A 13,674-nucleotide genomic window follows, 5' to 3' on the forward strand; every position below is an offset into this window, starting at 1 on the left:
AAATCTAAGCTGCGCACAAAAAATCCGAAGTGATGTTTTATTTTAGTCGTTGCGAACTATTGTCCAATGGACCACGCAGGCGCGTAGACTCGTGAAAAATTAGATGGAACATTGCCAGGGCCAAATAGTGTGTTATCACTGAAGTCTGAAACCGGGGTACATATGTGCGGCCCGCAAAGGTAAATATTGCGCTCCGCGAAGGAATAAGAATTGACAATCACGTGCGCCTCACGGAAGAGATTTTTTTAGTATGGTCTCGTACGCGTGAGCGATATAGATATCATTTCAATAGCGCATTATTTTCTGGGAATGGCGAAATAACATGGTTTAACAAAGTTATAAATAACAATGGGCTAGCTCGAAGTTAATCTGCGATAAACTAACGAATAGTCTTCTCCGCGTGGCATGAATATTGCGTAATATTTACTCGGGACCGTAACTGCCGCACCCCAAACCCGCCAATTGGAGGGCCGAACTCGAAGGGGGCCCAAAATTAGTTCGTTAAATAACGTAAATCATGGTGGAATTTTTTTGGAATTTTTTTCGCGCTATGCGCGATTTAATATTGTAAGATATCTTGATTATTGGGTACCCTTCCCGAACAAAAATGCGCTTTACCGCGCCATGACGCTCCAAGACATATGAAGTTAAAGGCAATGTTACATGTGACTCCGAGAAGTGCGCCAGAACGATCATCAGCGAGAAAACCTTGGCCGAAAAAGACTACATGCCCTTGTGCCGACCGAAAACTTCGAAATATATATACATATATGTTTAATTGTCCATTTCCATAGGCGCCTAAATGGCTGGCGCCGAATGTTCCTGTCCTGGCGATACGAGTTCCACAACAGGACAAATGCCATATCGAGGGAACATTATTTTCCAGTAGAGAAATACCAATTGGAAATCGTGTACATCTTTTAGTTTACCACGTTTGGACGATTTCAATATCTTTTGACATAGCAGATAGGAGGTCACGAAATAGCATATAACGAAGTCATTATACCAACGGGTACGCCCGAAGATGTTTTATTATTATTTAGAGGGCCTATCTATTCTACCACACCTCTCTCGATCAGCCCTACCGGTAAATCTGATTATGTGAGCAGGCAGAGGTTAAAAATTATGCAATCCCCGATCATATTGACCTATGAAATCATGGATTATATAATTTTTTCGGGCTTCGCGCGTTCATGCAACAACAACCACTAAACGAGCACCCAATGTAGATGACAAGTATCGGGACAAATCCTACATCGCGAGGTGGGTCTGGGGGGCGAAGCCCCCCAGAAGTTACTTTATCACCCTATATGGGAGGTTGGTTGCGCACAGTTGTCCAAGGGCCTGCGCAGTGAGTTGGCGTGTTTGCGCAGAGTCGTGAAAAATTAGAGGGAACATTGCTCATAAATATCGAAGATTTCGGATATTCTACGAAATATTGTACTTTATGGTTATAAACGATGAAATACGAAAATGTGGCAGACCCGTGGCTACGCCTATATACGTCGGAACTGATATTTTAATCAAGAAAGTCCCAAATTTCACGGTTAAGCCAATCAAAATTTGATAATTTGGTTTTGCTAATTTATTTTTTGAAAATATAACGAAGTTCAGGGATTACTCCACGGGCCACTCAAAACCTTCTCGCGGCCACGGGTTGGCCGCCCCTGCACGACAGCATATAATGTGGGATGTAGCAATAGGTTCGATCTTGTCACGTCTGCCATTTTTAGACAGCTTTTCCGTAATTGTTTTCGCTCGATTCGGCCCTACCTCGCCCAGACATTGCTTCATTGATCATTTGCTACCATCGTTTAATTTTTCTTCTATTTTATTTTTTTAACTTATGTAACCTTTTTTACAGCCAGACTGCTTAGAGTCAAGTGTAGCCTACCTGATTGATGCTGGTGTGATCAGACTAGATGACCTTCACGGTCTTATCGATCATTCCTATCTAATACCGAATACTGTGCAAGCATATTTTCTGTACCACTCTCACTGCCGTGTGTTATGTATTTTGGTTGGATGAAAATAAAGACTCTCTCTCTCTCTCTCTCTCTCCGGTCCATCAATTGGTCTCTCTCTCTCTGCGCTTTTTGACGACGTAGGACCAGTATATAGCTCAGTGCGTAGGACCAGTTAATCCTCTGGGAATTAAACCCAGGCCGCTAGTGTTGTAGGTGGCGGAACTCACCACTACGATAGTGCCGTTGTTTAGATATTAGTACAGATGGGTAACCAGCGACGCCATTATGTTCCGGTAATATAGTGATTCGTCCGATCTGGTCGTGACATATCACGTGTAGCTGGCGAGTGGCGATCTCTAATTTGTGCATTGTTTGTTCAGAAGCTGCAAAACTATAGTAAAAAGGGCTGGCTCACCTTTTTGGCCAAAGGATTGCATGTAGTTTTCCAAACCATTGCGCGGGGAGTGTTTATGCTAACGGTCGACTCAGGACTTCTCACTATGCTCACATTTATGTCATGAAGAAACAATGTGCAATGTCTACTGCCACTGGTACGGTGTTCTATATCCGCGCGAGAATATTTCGAAGTTGACGAATCAATTCGGTCAACACTATCGGTACTTGCATGTATTGCGGGTCACATTCCATATTTTGATAAAAGAGACAGAGAGAGAGAGAGAGAATTTTATTCGGTTCCACGAACATTGAAAATACATAGATATACATGACAAAGCAAAGTCTGTATAATTCAATTCAGAACCAGGCTGTAGCGAAGCCTGAAAGGATGGTTGTACCATGAAACTTGAAACAAAATATAACACGTTCACAGAGCAAATAAATCAAGAGCCGTAAATCAAGTAAATAGGCTGATTTGGGGGACTGAGATTTTCATTACGTCACCCTACTCAATAATAATGGTGCATAAATATTGATTTAATCCAGCTGGTGACCCTAGTGGGGGACTAAATCGTTATGATTATCGGTGTGTCTTAAGCCCAACAGCAACCACTTCTTACAAGTGCATAGGCCTACCAACCAAAAAGTTTAGAAGTAACTGTCATTAATATCCTATGAAGTTTATTTGAATTCTTCCATGTCAGCTAAGGGGAAAAATATGTACAACTTTTATTCGCATATGTAGGTCATGAACTGATTATTTCTAATATTTTCATAGCGGTATTTGGAGAACTTCATCTTTATTTGCGGCATCTAATATTCAAAATCTTTGGTCAATTGATGGTCATTTTTCCTGTTTGCACACTCCTCGCATAGCAGCAACGTTCAAACTGCTTTTACCTGGTGAGCATAACCAAACATCAATCTCGCTATATAATTGCGACAATGTCGACATTCTTGATTCTTGAATATTTTGAATTCAAGCAGAGGGCTAAGTGTCTTTCTACGAAGTGGCAATATCTAATCTATTGATGACCAAACATTCGACATGGTAGAGGAGTTCACAATTAACCGACATTGAGAAATTTTACATTCAGTGACTTGATGCAATTGCTGTGCAACGTACCACTTGTTCACCTTGTGTCATATAAGATAAAGGAGTAGGATAGTCGTCCTTTGCAAAGAAATCGATCAGATATGTGAACTAATTGATCAATATTACTTTCATTGATTTTGGAATGTTGTTGGTTGCGATAACTTGAAAATACTGTAATCAATGATGATCACAAATCGTGGTAACCCCTTGTACGTCCGACATGTTAATTTAGGAGTCATTTATTTTTACAGCGTGCACACCCCGTAATTGAGATTACTGCCAGATATGAGCGATTCCATGTACGGAGCACAGCGGAAAAAACGCAGGCCTAGAGAGCGGCCGTTTTTTCGCGACAAAGATTTTCGAGAACCGTACGGCGCCAGAAACGAATCCTACTATCAAGACTCGAAGGAGAAATCATCCGCGTCAGTTGTGACTTCACCCGTCATGAAAGCGCCTGTGATATTGGCCAAGCCAGATTCCATACCAAAAGCGCGGGTGCAATCCCCAAGCCCGGTAGAGGAAGTCGCCCCTACCGAAAGGCCCCAATACAGTCATACTCGCCACGAAAGGCCGCAGACTTACGAAGCAAAACACTATTACCCAAAAGGAAGCGGATTCAAAAGTTATTCCGGCAAAAGCACACATAATGCCAAACCTGGCTTTGGCACGCCATCGAATCAAGACCATTCCTCGAGCAAGTCATCTAAAGACACATCGGGCGAACACAAGCCTGTAAAATTAGTGGACGCTAATCTCCGCTGGACAGATAGCGGCGTAGAGCAGCTGGACGAGAGCCAGACGCATTTTCTCGTCGTCGGAATACTGGGTGAGCAAGGTGTCGGAAAATCGGCCTTAATGTCCTATCTCGCTGGAGGCGAGTTTATAGCGAAAGACACAATATTCCCGTGTCAAAGCCGCGACAATGTGGAACGCGCTAGCAATAAAACTGTCGGAATTGACATGTATATTACGGAGGAACGAACTATATTTTTGGATTCCCAACCTATTTTGAGCCCGTCGCTGTTAGAGCAGTGTATATACAACGATCGTAAATTGTCAGGAGATTTTAACGGCCCTGCTGCAGGGATAGAAATGCAGTCATTACAAATAGTGTCGTTTCTGTTCTCGGTGTGTCACGTCGTTATTGTGATGCAGGATTGGTTCGGAGATACAAAACTGTACGACTTCATACAATGCGCCGAGATGTTACGTCTCACGTCAGACTCGTCACATTCCGATAATGATTCCGATGACTTCTACCCTCATTTGGTGTTTGCGTTTAACAAGACAGACCCGGAACTTTTTGATCCGGCTAATATCAAATCGATATCGGCGACCATTTCAAGCGTATTCGCGCATTCGAAACTTCTGTACAGGTCATCGATATCGTTGCAAAAATCTTCGTTGTTTCCGGAGTTATCCTTATCACTGCCGCCGGCTGAGGAAGTCAACCTCTTTCTGATCCCCACGATTGAAAACGCTGACGCTGACAGGTCTGATGAATTCGACTCGGGATTATCTGACGATGCATACTTCGAAACGCTTCCAAACTACGGAGAGCTCCCCGAAAACGCAGACATAATGAATGCGCTGAAAAAAATGATACTGTCGATTCGCAACGTGCCGTTGACCCGCAAGCAGTTGACGGAAAAGAGCTGGTATTATTACGCAGCCAAGATGTGGGAAGGCATCAAGAAGTCGCAGATGATGGCGGAATTCAATAGGCTCTTGGGGTGACACGACAGTGTCTTATCAGTGAAGGTGGTCAATGGCGATGACAGACCTCAGAGGAGAAGATATGGGCAATCGATGGTTTTACTTCTTGTCCAAATGTGATGCGTTTTCTTGCATGTCCACGTCTCTAGTCCTATCCTGAGGTGAATCGGTGCTACCTTTTGACGAGCAAGTTGAATGGGAATAATGCGGTGAAATGGTGGGCATCGCATTGGCTTTTTAGCCGCCACAAGACCCACGATTGCGTTGTGAATGGGTAATAGTGATGGGGAGACTAACCAATAAAGTGTGATGTTGTGCTACTTATAGTAAGCACTAGGGCTGGGCAAAATCGAGTACCTGGATGATTCGATTCTGAATCACGTAATATGCTTCGAGTCGAGTCGAGTAATCGAGTATCACTCAGTATGACGTCATAACAGAATGTAATACTTGAAGTTCAAATATTTACCATTTATGCCACCACAAAGAATATATTTTCTGTTATCCATCTCTTGAAAGATACTTTGGTATTTTTTCGACCATATCGATTTCATTGCACTTGGTGACAATGTTGTGGGATAATCATGACTTCGTAAATGTGCTACGTCCAGTAACCTTCGTAGCTTTGTATTATATGTTACGTATGCTACGATACCACCCATCAAGGTTTCTGGGCTTCTACAGTATCGAAACTATAATTCTCGTTGATAAATTAACTTTCAGTGGCGAGGAGCGTATTATTTCAGTACTCGAAAAAAATCGCCTTTTACTACTCGACTCGAATCATTAAAATTAATACTCGATTCAGATTCGAGTACTCGAATCATTGTGCCCGGCCCTAGTAAGCACTTATAGACAACAGAAAATCATTTGAAGAGCTGAAAAAATTCAGGTTTTCAAATAAATTTTGTCAAATATATCGATATGCAATATCATTTCATGTGTGTCTCGGTGTGTTATAATTAACCCAATTGAGCTGGACTCGCAGCGAATGGACTGAGGCAGATTAAAGAATTCCTTTTTGAGCCGCAGACCATTACAAGTTGGCACCTCCTTGCTAACTGCAAAATTTGTCTTGATGGTCCGAATGCCACATCACAGTTATCATGACTCGAGTCGTAATTTTGGGTGACTCAAGTCATTTTCTTCAAAATGGAATATGAGTAGTAGTTGTGTAAACACTAAACAGTCATACCGTAATGCGTTCGTATGCCCTGTCATAAGCTTGAAACTGAGTTGCCATACCATGTTATAAGGCCAGTGGTTCAGAGACGAACAACCATACGGAAAAGTTGTATCGGGTACGGTGTTAACCATTATAGCTCGATCAGTATATGGCGGATTGTAAAAATGGCACATACTTCACTTTTATTTCCGGAAATGGGTATTCTCCAGACAGAAGAAATTAATTAGAAGACGCAAAAGTAATGATACAGCGGAATGCAAATACTACTTCTAAAAAGCGGAAAATATAGTTGGATGTGTTTGTCCAGAAAGTTTCGACGATTATCTTCAGGTCTAACGGCAAAAAAAGTAGGAGACCACTTTTCCGGATTAGGACACGCCATGTGCTGCTATCAGTGTTGGGATGACTCGAGTCAGACTCGAATCACTTTTTTCGTATGACTCGAGGCACTTTGCTAAAATGACTCGACTTGACTCGGCACTTCAGAAATGTGGATTGACTAGTGACTTGAAGCAAAATTCACGAGTCAATCTCAAGTCATCAAGTATAATCAGTGTCGATAAACATCACTTGTCTTTTTTTCTTTCTCTCACAAATCAATCGACCACAAACGAAGTGATCCAAGCTTACAGCGTACGTTGTCGAAAACTAGTAGTAAAGCAGGGCCGGCCAACCCGTGGCGCGCGAGAAGGTTTTGAGTGGCCCGCGAGGTAATTTCCGAAATTAGTAATATTATCAAAAATGAGTTGCGTGAATCGTGGAAGGCCAACCAAAAATTTGATTAGTCTGGCCGCAACACTTGAGATGTGATGATCAAAATATCAGTTCCGATGCATTGGCAGATCCGTGAGCCACTCAAATTTTGGTAGGTCCTCGTACACTACAATAAAGCAGAATAATTTGCGATAGATTAATCAAAAGTAAAAATTTTCTACACGCTTCGCGCAACATGTTGTCACTTGATTTCTTGCTTTAAATATTGTTACCCCTTTGTGAAAATGAATGAACTCCTAATGTATCAGATTGAGTCTAGCTATATTCGCGATTACTAGACAAAGCGTCGTTCAGCATATGCGATCTTGCGTTTACGCTTGCAGAAAGACCGCCGACTATGAAACCTCGGCACAAAATGAGTGACGTATATTCGTCGAAGCTTTCGATATCGATATGTTCAGACGCCGAATAATCCATACCTTGCAAACTGAGCCCAGCGATATACAGCAGGCCCGCAATATAGTCAAATGAAAAGGATATTGACCTATAAACTTCGAAAAATTTTCGCGCTTCGCGCGGCTAGTGGCCCGCGCCACAGTTCGTCATGCGAATATGGCCCTTTGGCTGAAAAGGTCGGCCACCCCTGTAGTAAGGTAATAAAATAGCAAAATGTCTATTTCTGTTCTCTGTTCTTACCTTAACCAAACCTCTTGTCTTATGGAAATTGAGTTCGAATATGGTTTATATAGTCTCAACCATTGACGCAGGCTCGAATTGTATCATATCAATTTGCATCTTATCAATTCGTTTCTCTATTCTTTATTTAGGCTCGTAACTATAAACTGAGGCTATGCAATTACTTACGTAGTTTAACAGTTCCACGTATATGTGAGCGATACAGCATCTTCATGCGTGTTTATATAACTCTATATTCGTTAATCAGTTCGGAATCAATGACCACTCAATCTGCATCTGAGACAGCTGGCAAAATGCAATGACGCAATCATGCCTCATACTTGCAAAAGGCAACTTGACTTGAATTGTGACTTGACTCGACTCACCTCCAAAAATCGACTGACTTGACTTGACTCGAGTCACTTTCGAAAATCGATTGACATGACTTGACTCGAGTCAAAATGTGCAATGACTCGTGACTCGAAGGTAGTGACTTGATCCCAACACTGGCTGTTGTATCACGATACGACATGAGATACTAGATTGCGAAACGGTAGTTCGAAACGTTTTGCTTGGTTATATTTACTGTTATGAAACATGTCATATGGGCGACAATGCGGTGTGATTGGAACCACGTAACTCTTGCCTATACTTAACATGTATGAAAATTAAATTTTTGATGCGACTCCATGAAAACAGCCCCGAAATTCCAGTCTCTCTCTCTAACTATTGGAGGAATAGACTAGTTCTACTTGACAAACTTCAAATAGCGAAAAGTAAGTAAGTAAAATTACAAAATATCACGAAGTAGAAGTATCGGAAAATTAGAATTACTTGAGTATAAGTACTGCAAGTAGTGGAAAACTACTTGAGCACTTCGAAAGAGTAGAACTACTTCCTTACGGACTGCCTCTGCAAGAATGGACAGTTGGACGGGCACTACCGAGCAAATAATAAACACATTCAGCGGCATTTAAAACAATGGAGTTTAGATCACTCGTGAGACGCGGCGCACGGTCGGTGCTGTCAGGTATTGTTTTCCCCACGTCATTGTTGAGCTATTATGAATATGATAGAGGATCATAATTCATTTGCCCGAATATTAGAGGGGGACGATCGAAGCGTCGGCCTGGCGTTACTCTTCCAAGCGAACTGAATAATCTCCAAATTTATCACGATATAACAGATTCCGCTTTGGATATATGATTATATCCGGGAAATATATAGCCCTAGTCAGGAATCTAGGAGATTCAACTAAACGGTGACGTTGGAATTTGGTTTATAAGTTTCCAATCACCATTCGCATTTCGCTGAATCCCGGAGATCTTTTGCGTCAGAACTAGGCTAATACAGCGGTATCTTAGTCGCGACGCTAGCTGAGCACTCACTTTCGCCGCGCTGCCACTCATTTGCTCCTGAGCTATACGCTCACGTTTCGCCAGACAGCATTGTTGCGTTACGATGTCACTCTCCATAACAATGAAAAATTCGAGACTGATTGTGGGGGTTCCAGGGCCATGAGGGAAATTAAATTTATATTTTCCTAATCAATACAGCGGCAGCTTTCGATTGCATGATGACCGTTTCACAAATTTGATGCTCGGCAAGCTGGCCAAAAACCACCGTCAAATTGCCTTTGCCAAATGGAAAGTGTGACGTAGACCAATTTCACTGAGCCGTGAGTTTTGCTTGTGCCCGCACCCACACCATATAGCATATAGGACACTATGATTTGACATTTCACAGCTTGTAGCTTACTTTATAGGCCTACCGTTGTAGACGGCTCATTGTCTGACGTCGTGAAGGAGCGCTGTTACGAATGTTACGATCCCATGTAGATTTTGTCTTCGAAAAGACGAACTCTCATTTGTGACGTCACTGATGAATGGCATTAGACAGGATCTGAGGTTATATCCGAAAAAAGAGGTGGTACATCGAGACCCCACTTTTCAATTTGCGCGGTCGTCGGCGGATTGCACCTTATTGTCACACAGTTAATTACTACAGTCAATTATTGTTACAGTTAATTACTACTTGTTGACGTTATAGGGAAGGTTAGTTAGGGTTACCATACGTCCTCTTTTAAGAGGATTTGTCCTCTTTTTTGACTTTTTTGAAAGTGTCATCGGAGGACGCCCTTTTGTCCTCTTTTTTGAGATTTTGTCCTCTTTTTTGAAAATTTTGGTCAGATTTAGAGCAAATTGCGAGTGATATGTCGTAAATTAGCACAGAAGTGACGCTCCGGCGGGATACGGTGATTTTAGCTCTGAGCGGAAAGATGACCTTTTTTTCATCCACCCAGCAATGCGGAGAGAAAAACGGTATTTTGAGCTCTGAGCGGACAGATGAGCTTTTTTTTTGTTTAGTCAACCGATCACAAAGTGGAAAAAATTCACCGGTATTTGATAATTCTTCTCCGGTTTTGCAAGTCTCAGATTTCTGAAAAAGTGTCCTCTTTTTAGATTTCCAAAATATGGTAAGCCTAAGGTTAGTAGCGTGGAGTAGGCCTATATGGGTTACGGAGACATTATTGGAATATGGCAATCAGATTAGGTGTGAACGAGTATAGTAGAAACCCAATCTCCTGATGATTATTCAATCGACTATTCAGAGTTTGCTGCTCCTGTCGAAGGCTGAATGATGCATGCGTTGTATATATTCAATCAAATCATCGATTCTTAACGGCAATTCGTGTCGATAGCTGCCTCGATGATGATTGCGGTATGAAAATGTGGTCCTGCACCCCTTCTTTCAGCTCATTTTTCATGCTGGGATGAGCTTCTTTCGGCTTAAAATATTCCTTTCTTTCACGATCAATTTTTAACATTTTCTAGCTCATGTTAATTACAATGTCTTCTTTTCTAAATTAAATTGTATTTGCATTGGAGCCCATTAGCGTCGCATTCCCGTGTTGAAAATAATTCGCGAGCGTGATATTGGACAGCAGACATGGGGTAATCGTGATTAGTAATCGTAATCGATTACGACGATTACAGCATTTCCAAGTAATCGTAATCGCAATCGATTACATTCGAAAAAAATCCGAAGTAATCGTAATCGTAATCGACTACTTCACATATCTAATCGATTTCTTAGTGAAAGAACGATTACTTTTCATTTGTGCAATGCCCATGACATAAACCGAACAATGAACATTCATGAGCAACGAAGAGTGCGATTTAAAACATGTTTTGGATAGCAGAAATGTCGGGTTTTCAAACGCCTCTATACTCATTATTGCGTCACAAGTATAAGCATGGTTCTTGATTGCGTAACGAATTATCCGCACGTAGTAAATAGATATTCGATGTAAATAATGTAGTACTGTGATTGTAATAACACCCGCTGTGGATTATGTCACTGCACTGATTATTACACCGCACACGCCACTACCTCGCAGCAGGATAATAATCACCACTCGGCCTAGTTTCGAACAGTAACGTATATGTACAAATTGTGCATTGTACAATGTATTGATGTTTTGTTATGCTTAGGTAAACGCAATCTGACCGTAGCTGATTGGCTAGCGGTAGGCCTGTATACAATGGACAACGATTTGAAATTTTGTACCCGTCAAATTAAACACGACAATTTCTACATCGAAGCATTGAAAACCAGGCTGCTGATAAAAAAATCATAACCGAGCCGTTATTTTCCGTTACTCGTATAACGGCAGATCGAAATATCTGTATTAAGAGGATTGCAGTCAGAAGTTGATGTTTACCTTATCATATTCTCATACGGCCCTACTTAAAACGGGCAACAATTGTTCTTTCGCAATTTTATGCTCATCATTCGGATATGCCACTAGCCATCCGCTTACACACCATGCTAGCGTGGATTTCAGCTAGAATCAGTACTGAATCAGCACTTCGCCACCGCCATTCTCACAAATGGTGATCTTGGGCTCCCCATAAGGCGATCAATGAAACTTGTGGCAGGCGAAGTCCCCAGACCCCCCTTAAGAAGAAGAACTGGAAAACACGATTTGATGCGATGGATCCGCTGTGCATTTGCTGTCAAGTCGCGCCAAGCGCGAATATTTAGGCACATAATTTACGACTAAAACTTTGTTGTATGCTGTTAACTCGTGACCTCCTGTCTGCCATATAGTCAACAGATATTGGAGTCGCCCAAAAGTAGCAGACGAAAAGAAAACTAAACGAAAAACTTTTGTGAGACGCACCCAAAAATTGTCATTTATGCACGTGACTCATCATTTTCCTCAGTGAGTGCCTCCGGTGACATTTGTATTGTGGGGCTGATAGTGAGAAGACTATTCTTCGCGACCATCCAGCGCGGCTATGGACAATGGACAAATACACAATGTTTCGGCCAATGTAGCATGTCTTGGGCCCTTGGGGTGTTGCGGCACGGTATTGGCTGGCACCGAAATGCCTATTTCTGTGTGAATCATGCAATGGCATATTATGTCATACACTGGAAATGACGTCATTATGTCTCATTTAAAATAAAGACCTTCTCTCATGAGGTCTTTTCATCGCATTGTTGTCTTCCAAAGATAAATTCTCAGAAGCAAAATGAATGTAATCGTGAGTAATCGTGATTACTTTTCCAAAGTAATCGTAATCGTAATCGACTACACGCGGATTTTGCTGTAATCGTAATCGTAATCGTAATCGCGTGATTCATGAGTAATCGTAATCGCAATCGATTACATTCTTGAAGTAATCACCCCATGTCTGTTGGACAGTGTGTTATTTTGTATGCCTGCGAATTGCAATTTATTCCTGCGCATAATAATTACTCAACACTCAACAGGACTTCGATAAACGTTAATCGCGAAATGCTGGAATCCGGATGCTATAATCAGAAAACAATTGCAGCGATGCGAGGTACAAAGGTACAATGCAATGGCAGAACCGTATGGTGTTGGATGTAAGTTTCGAATTCAGTGGATGAGCGCTTTCGCGTTTATAATCATCTGTACCGGCTATTAATTATTGTTATTTTTACTGGATGCACTCCGGTATTCCCGAATTGTCGCTCGACAGTGCGTAATTCAATTCGTTTTACACACGATACGTTGTGCAGCGAACCGCGATGAAATACATCGTCAAATGTTGATGCAACACCGGATTCTCAGTGGCACAAGTTCTGATTTTCTTCGATTAGTTTAAACAGGCACCGTCTATATCAGTGGTTCTCAACCTGGGGGGCGCGGGAGGCACTCAGGGGGAACGCGAGAAATTGATAAAGTCTGTATGAATTCAGACTAAACATGTGTTTCACCACCATTCTGTGAAGACGATTGTTGAAGATGAAACTTATTTCGTTTTCAAGAAAGCTCGCTAAATTCAAACTCCAGCAGTCGCGCTCAATGGAGGATAGGCTGATTTCAACTTTATTTGAGCAAATTTATGATATTCTTCGAAGATTTAAAGCAATTTCCACGTGTAAGTCATTCATTAATTCATAGCTTTGGCAGTAGCCTAAAGCTCGGTGCGCTGGATAACTGTTGTTAATAGCTGGCGAACTGCACTGCCTAAGACAGACTTGGATGCAATACAACAGGTTGCCCAGTTTCGCCCTCAATTAGGCTACCCAAAACCAACACAATTTAATTCAATTCTAAAACTGATCAAACTTAGCATGGCAGTACAGAACGACGCCGTGCTCTCTATATAGTCACTACCAGCATTAGGATTAGTCTCAGTGCAACCTATACCTTGAAATAAATCTTGTTCAATGTTTTTTGCTATTTTCAAACAAGTTTGGGGAAATTTGTCAGAAATGTTAAAGACTCAACAACTGGAATGCGGATTTAAACTTGGCGTAAGACATACCACATGCATACTATTAGATCAGGGTTGGGCAACCTGCGGCCGTAGAAGGGAATTTGTGCGGCCGTCGACACCTAATTCAATTAGTACGTGTCGGCGGCCGTTGACATGCAAATG

At 41.8% G+C, this 13,674-nt stretch overlaps 1 protein-coding gene across 1 annotated transcript; it reads left to right on the forward strand.

Moving 5' to 3' along the window:
- The first annotated feature begins 3,673 nt into the window (after positions 1–3,673).
- Positions 3,674–5,507, forward strand: LOC145440897 (nonsense-mediated mRNA decay factor SMG9-like). Its single transcript, XM_080318668.1, has one exon. The coding sequence runs from the start codon at positions 3,745–3,747 to the stop codon at positions 5,197–5,199; it is 1,455 nt and encodes a 484-aa protein (XP_080174794.1). The 5' UTR covers positions 3,674–3,744; the 3' UTR covers positions 5,200–5,507.
- The last annotated feature ends 8,167 nt before the right edge of the window (positions 5,508–13,674 follow it).

The sequence above is a fragment of the Botryllus schlosseri genome, chromosome 6, assembly GCF_051294905.1.
Source record: "Botryllus schlosseri isolate E-star chromosome 6, Bs_hap1, whole genome shotgun sequence".
In the NCBI taxonomy this organism is placed as follows: domain Eukaryota; kingdom Metazoa; phylum Chordata; class Ascidiacea; order Stolidobranchia; family Styelidae; genus Botryllus; species Botryllus schlosseri.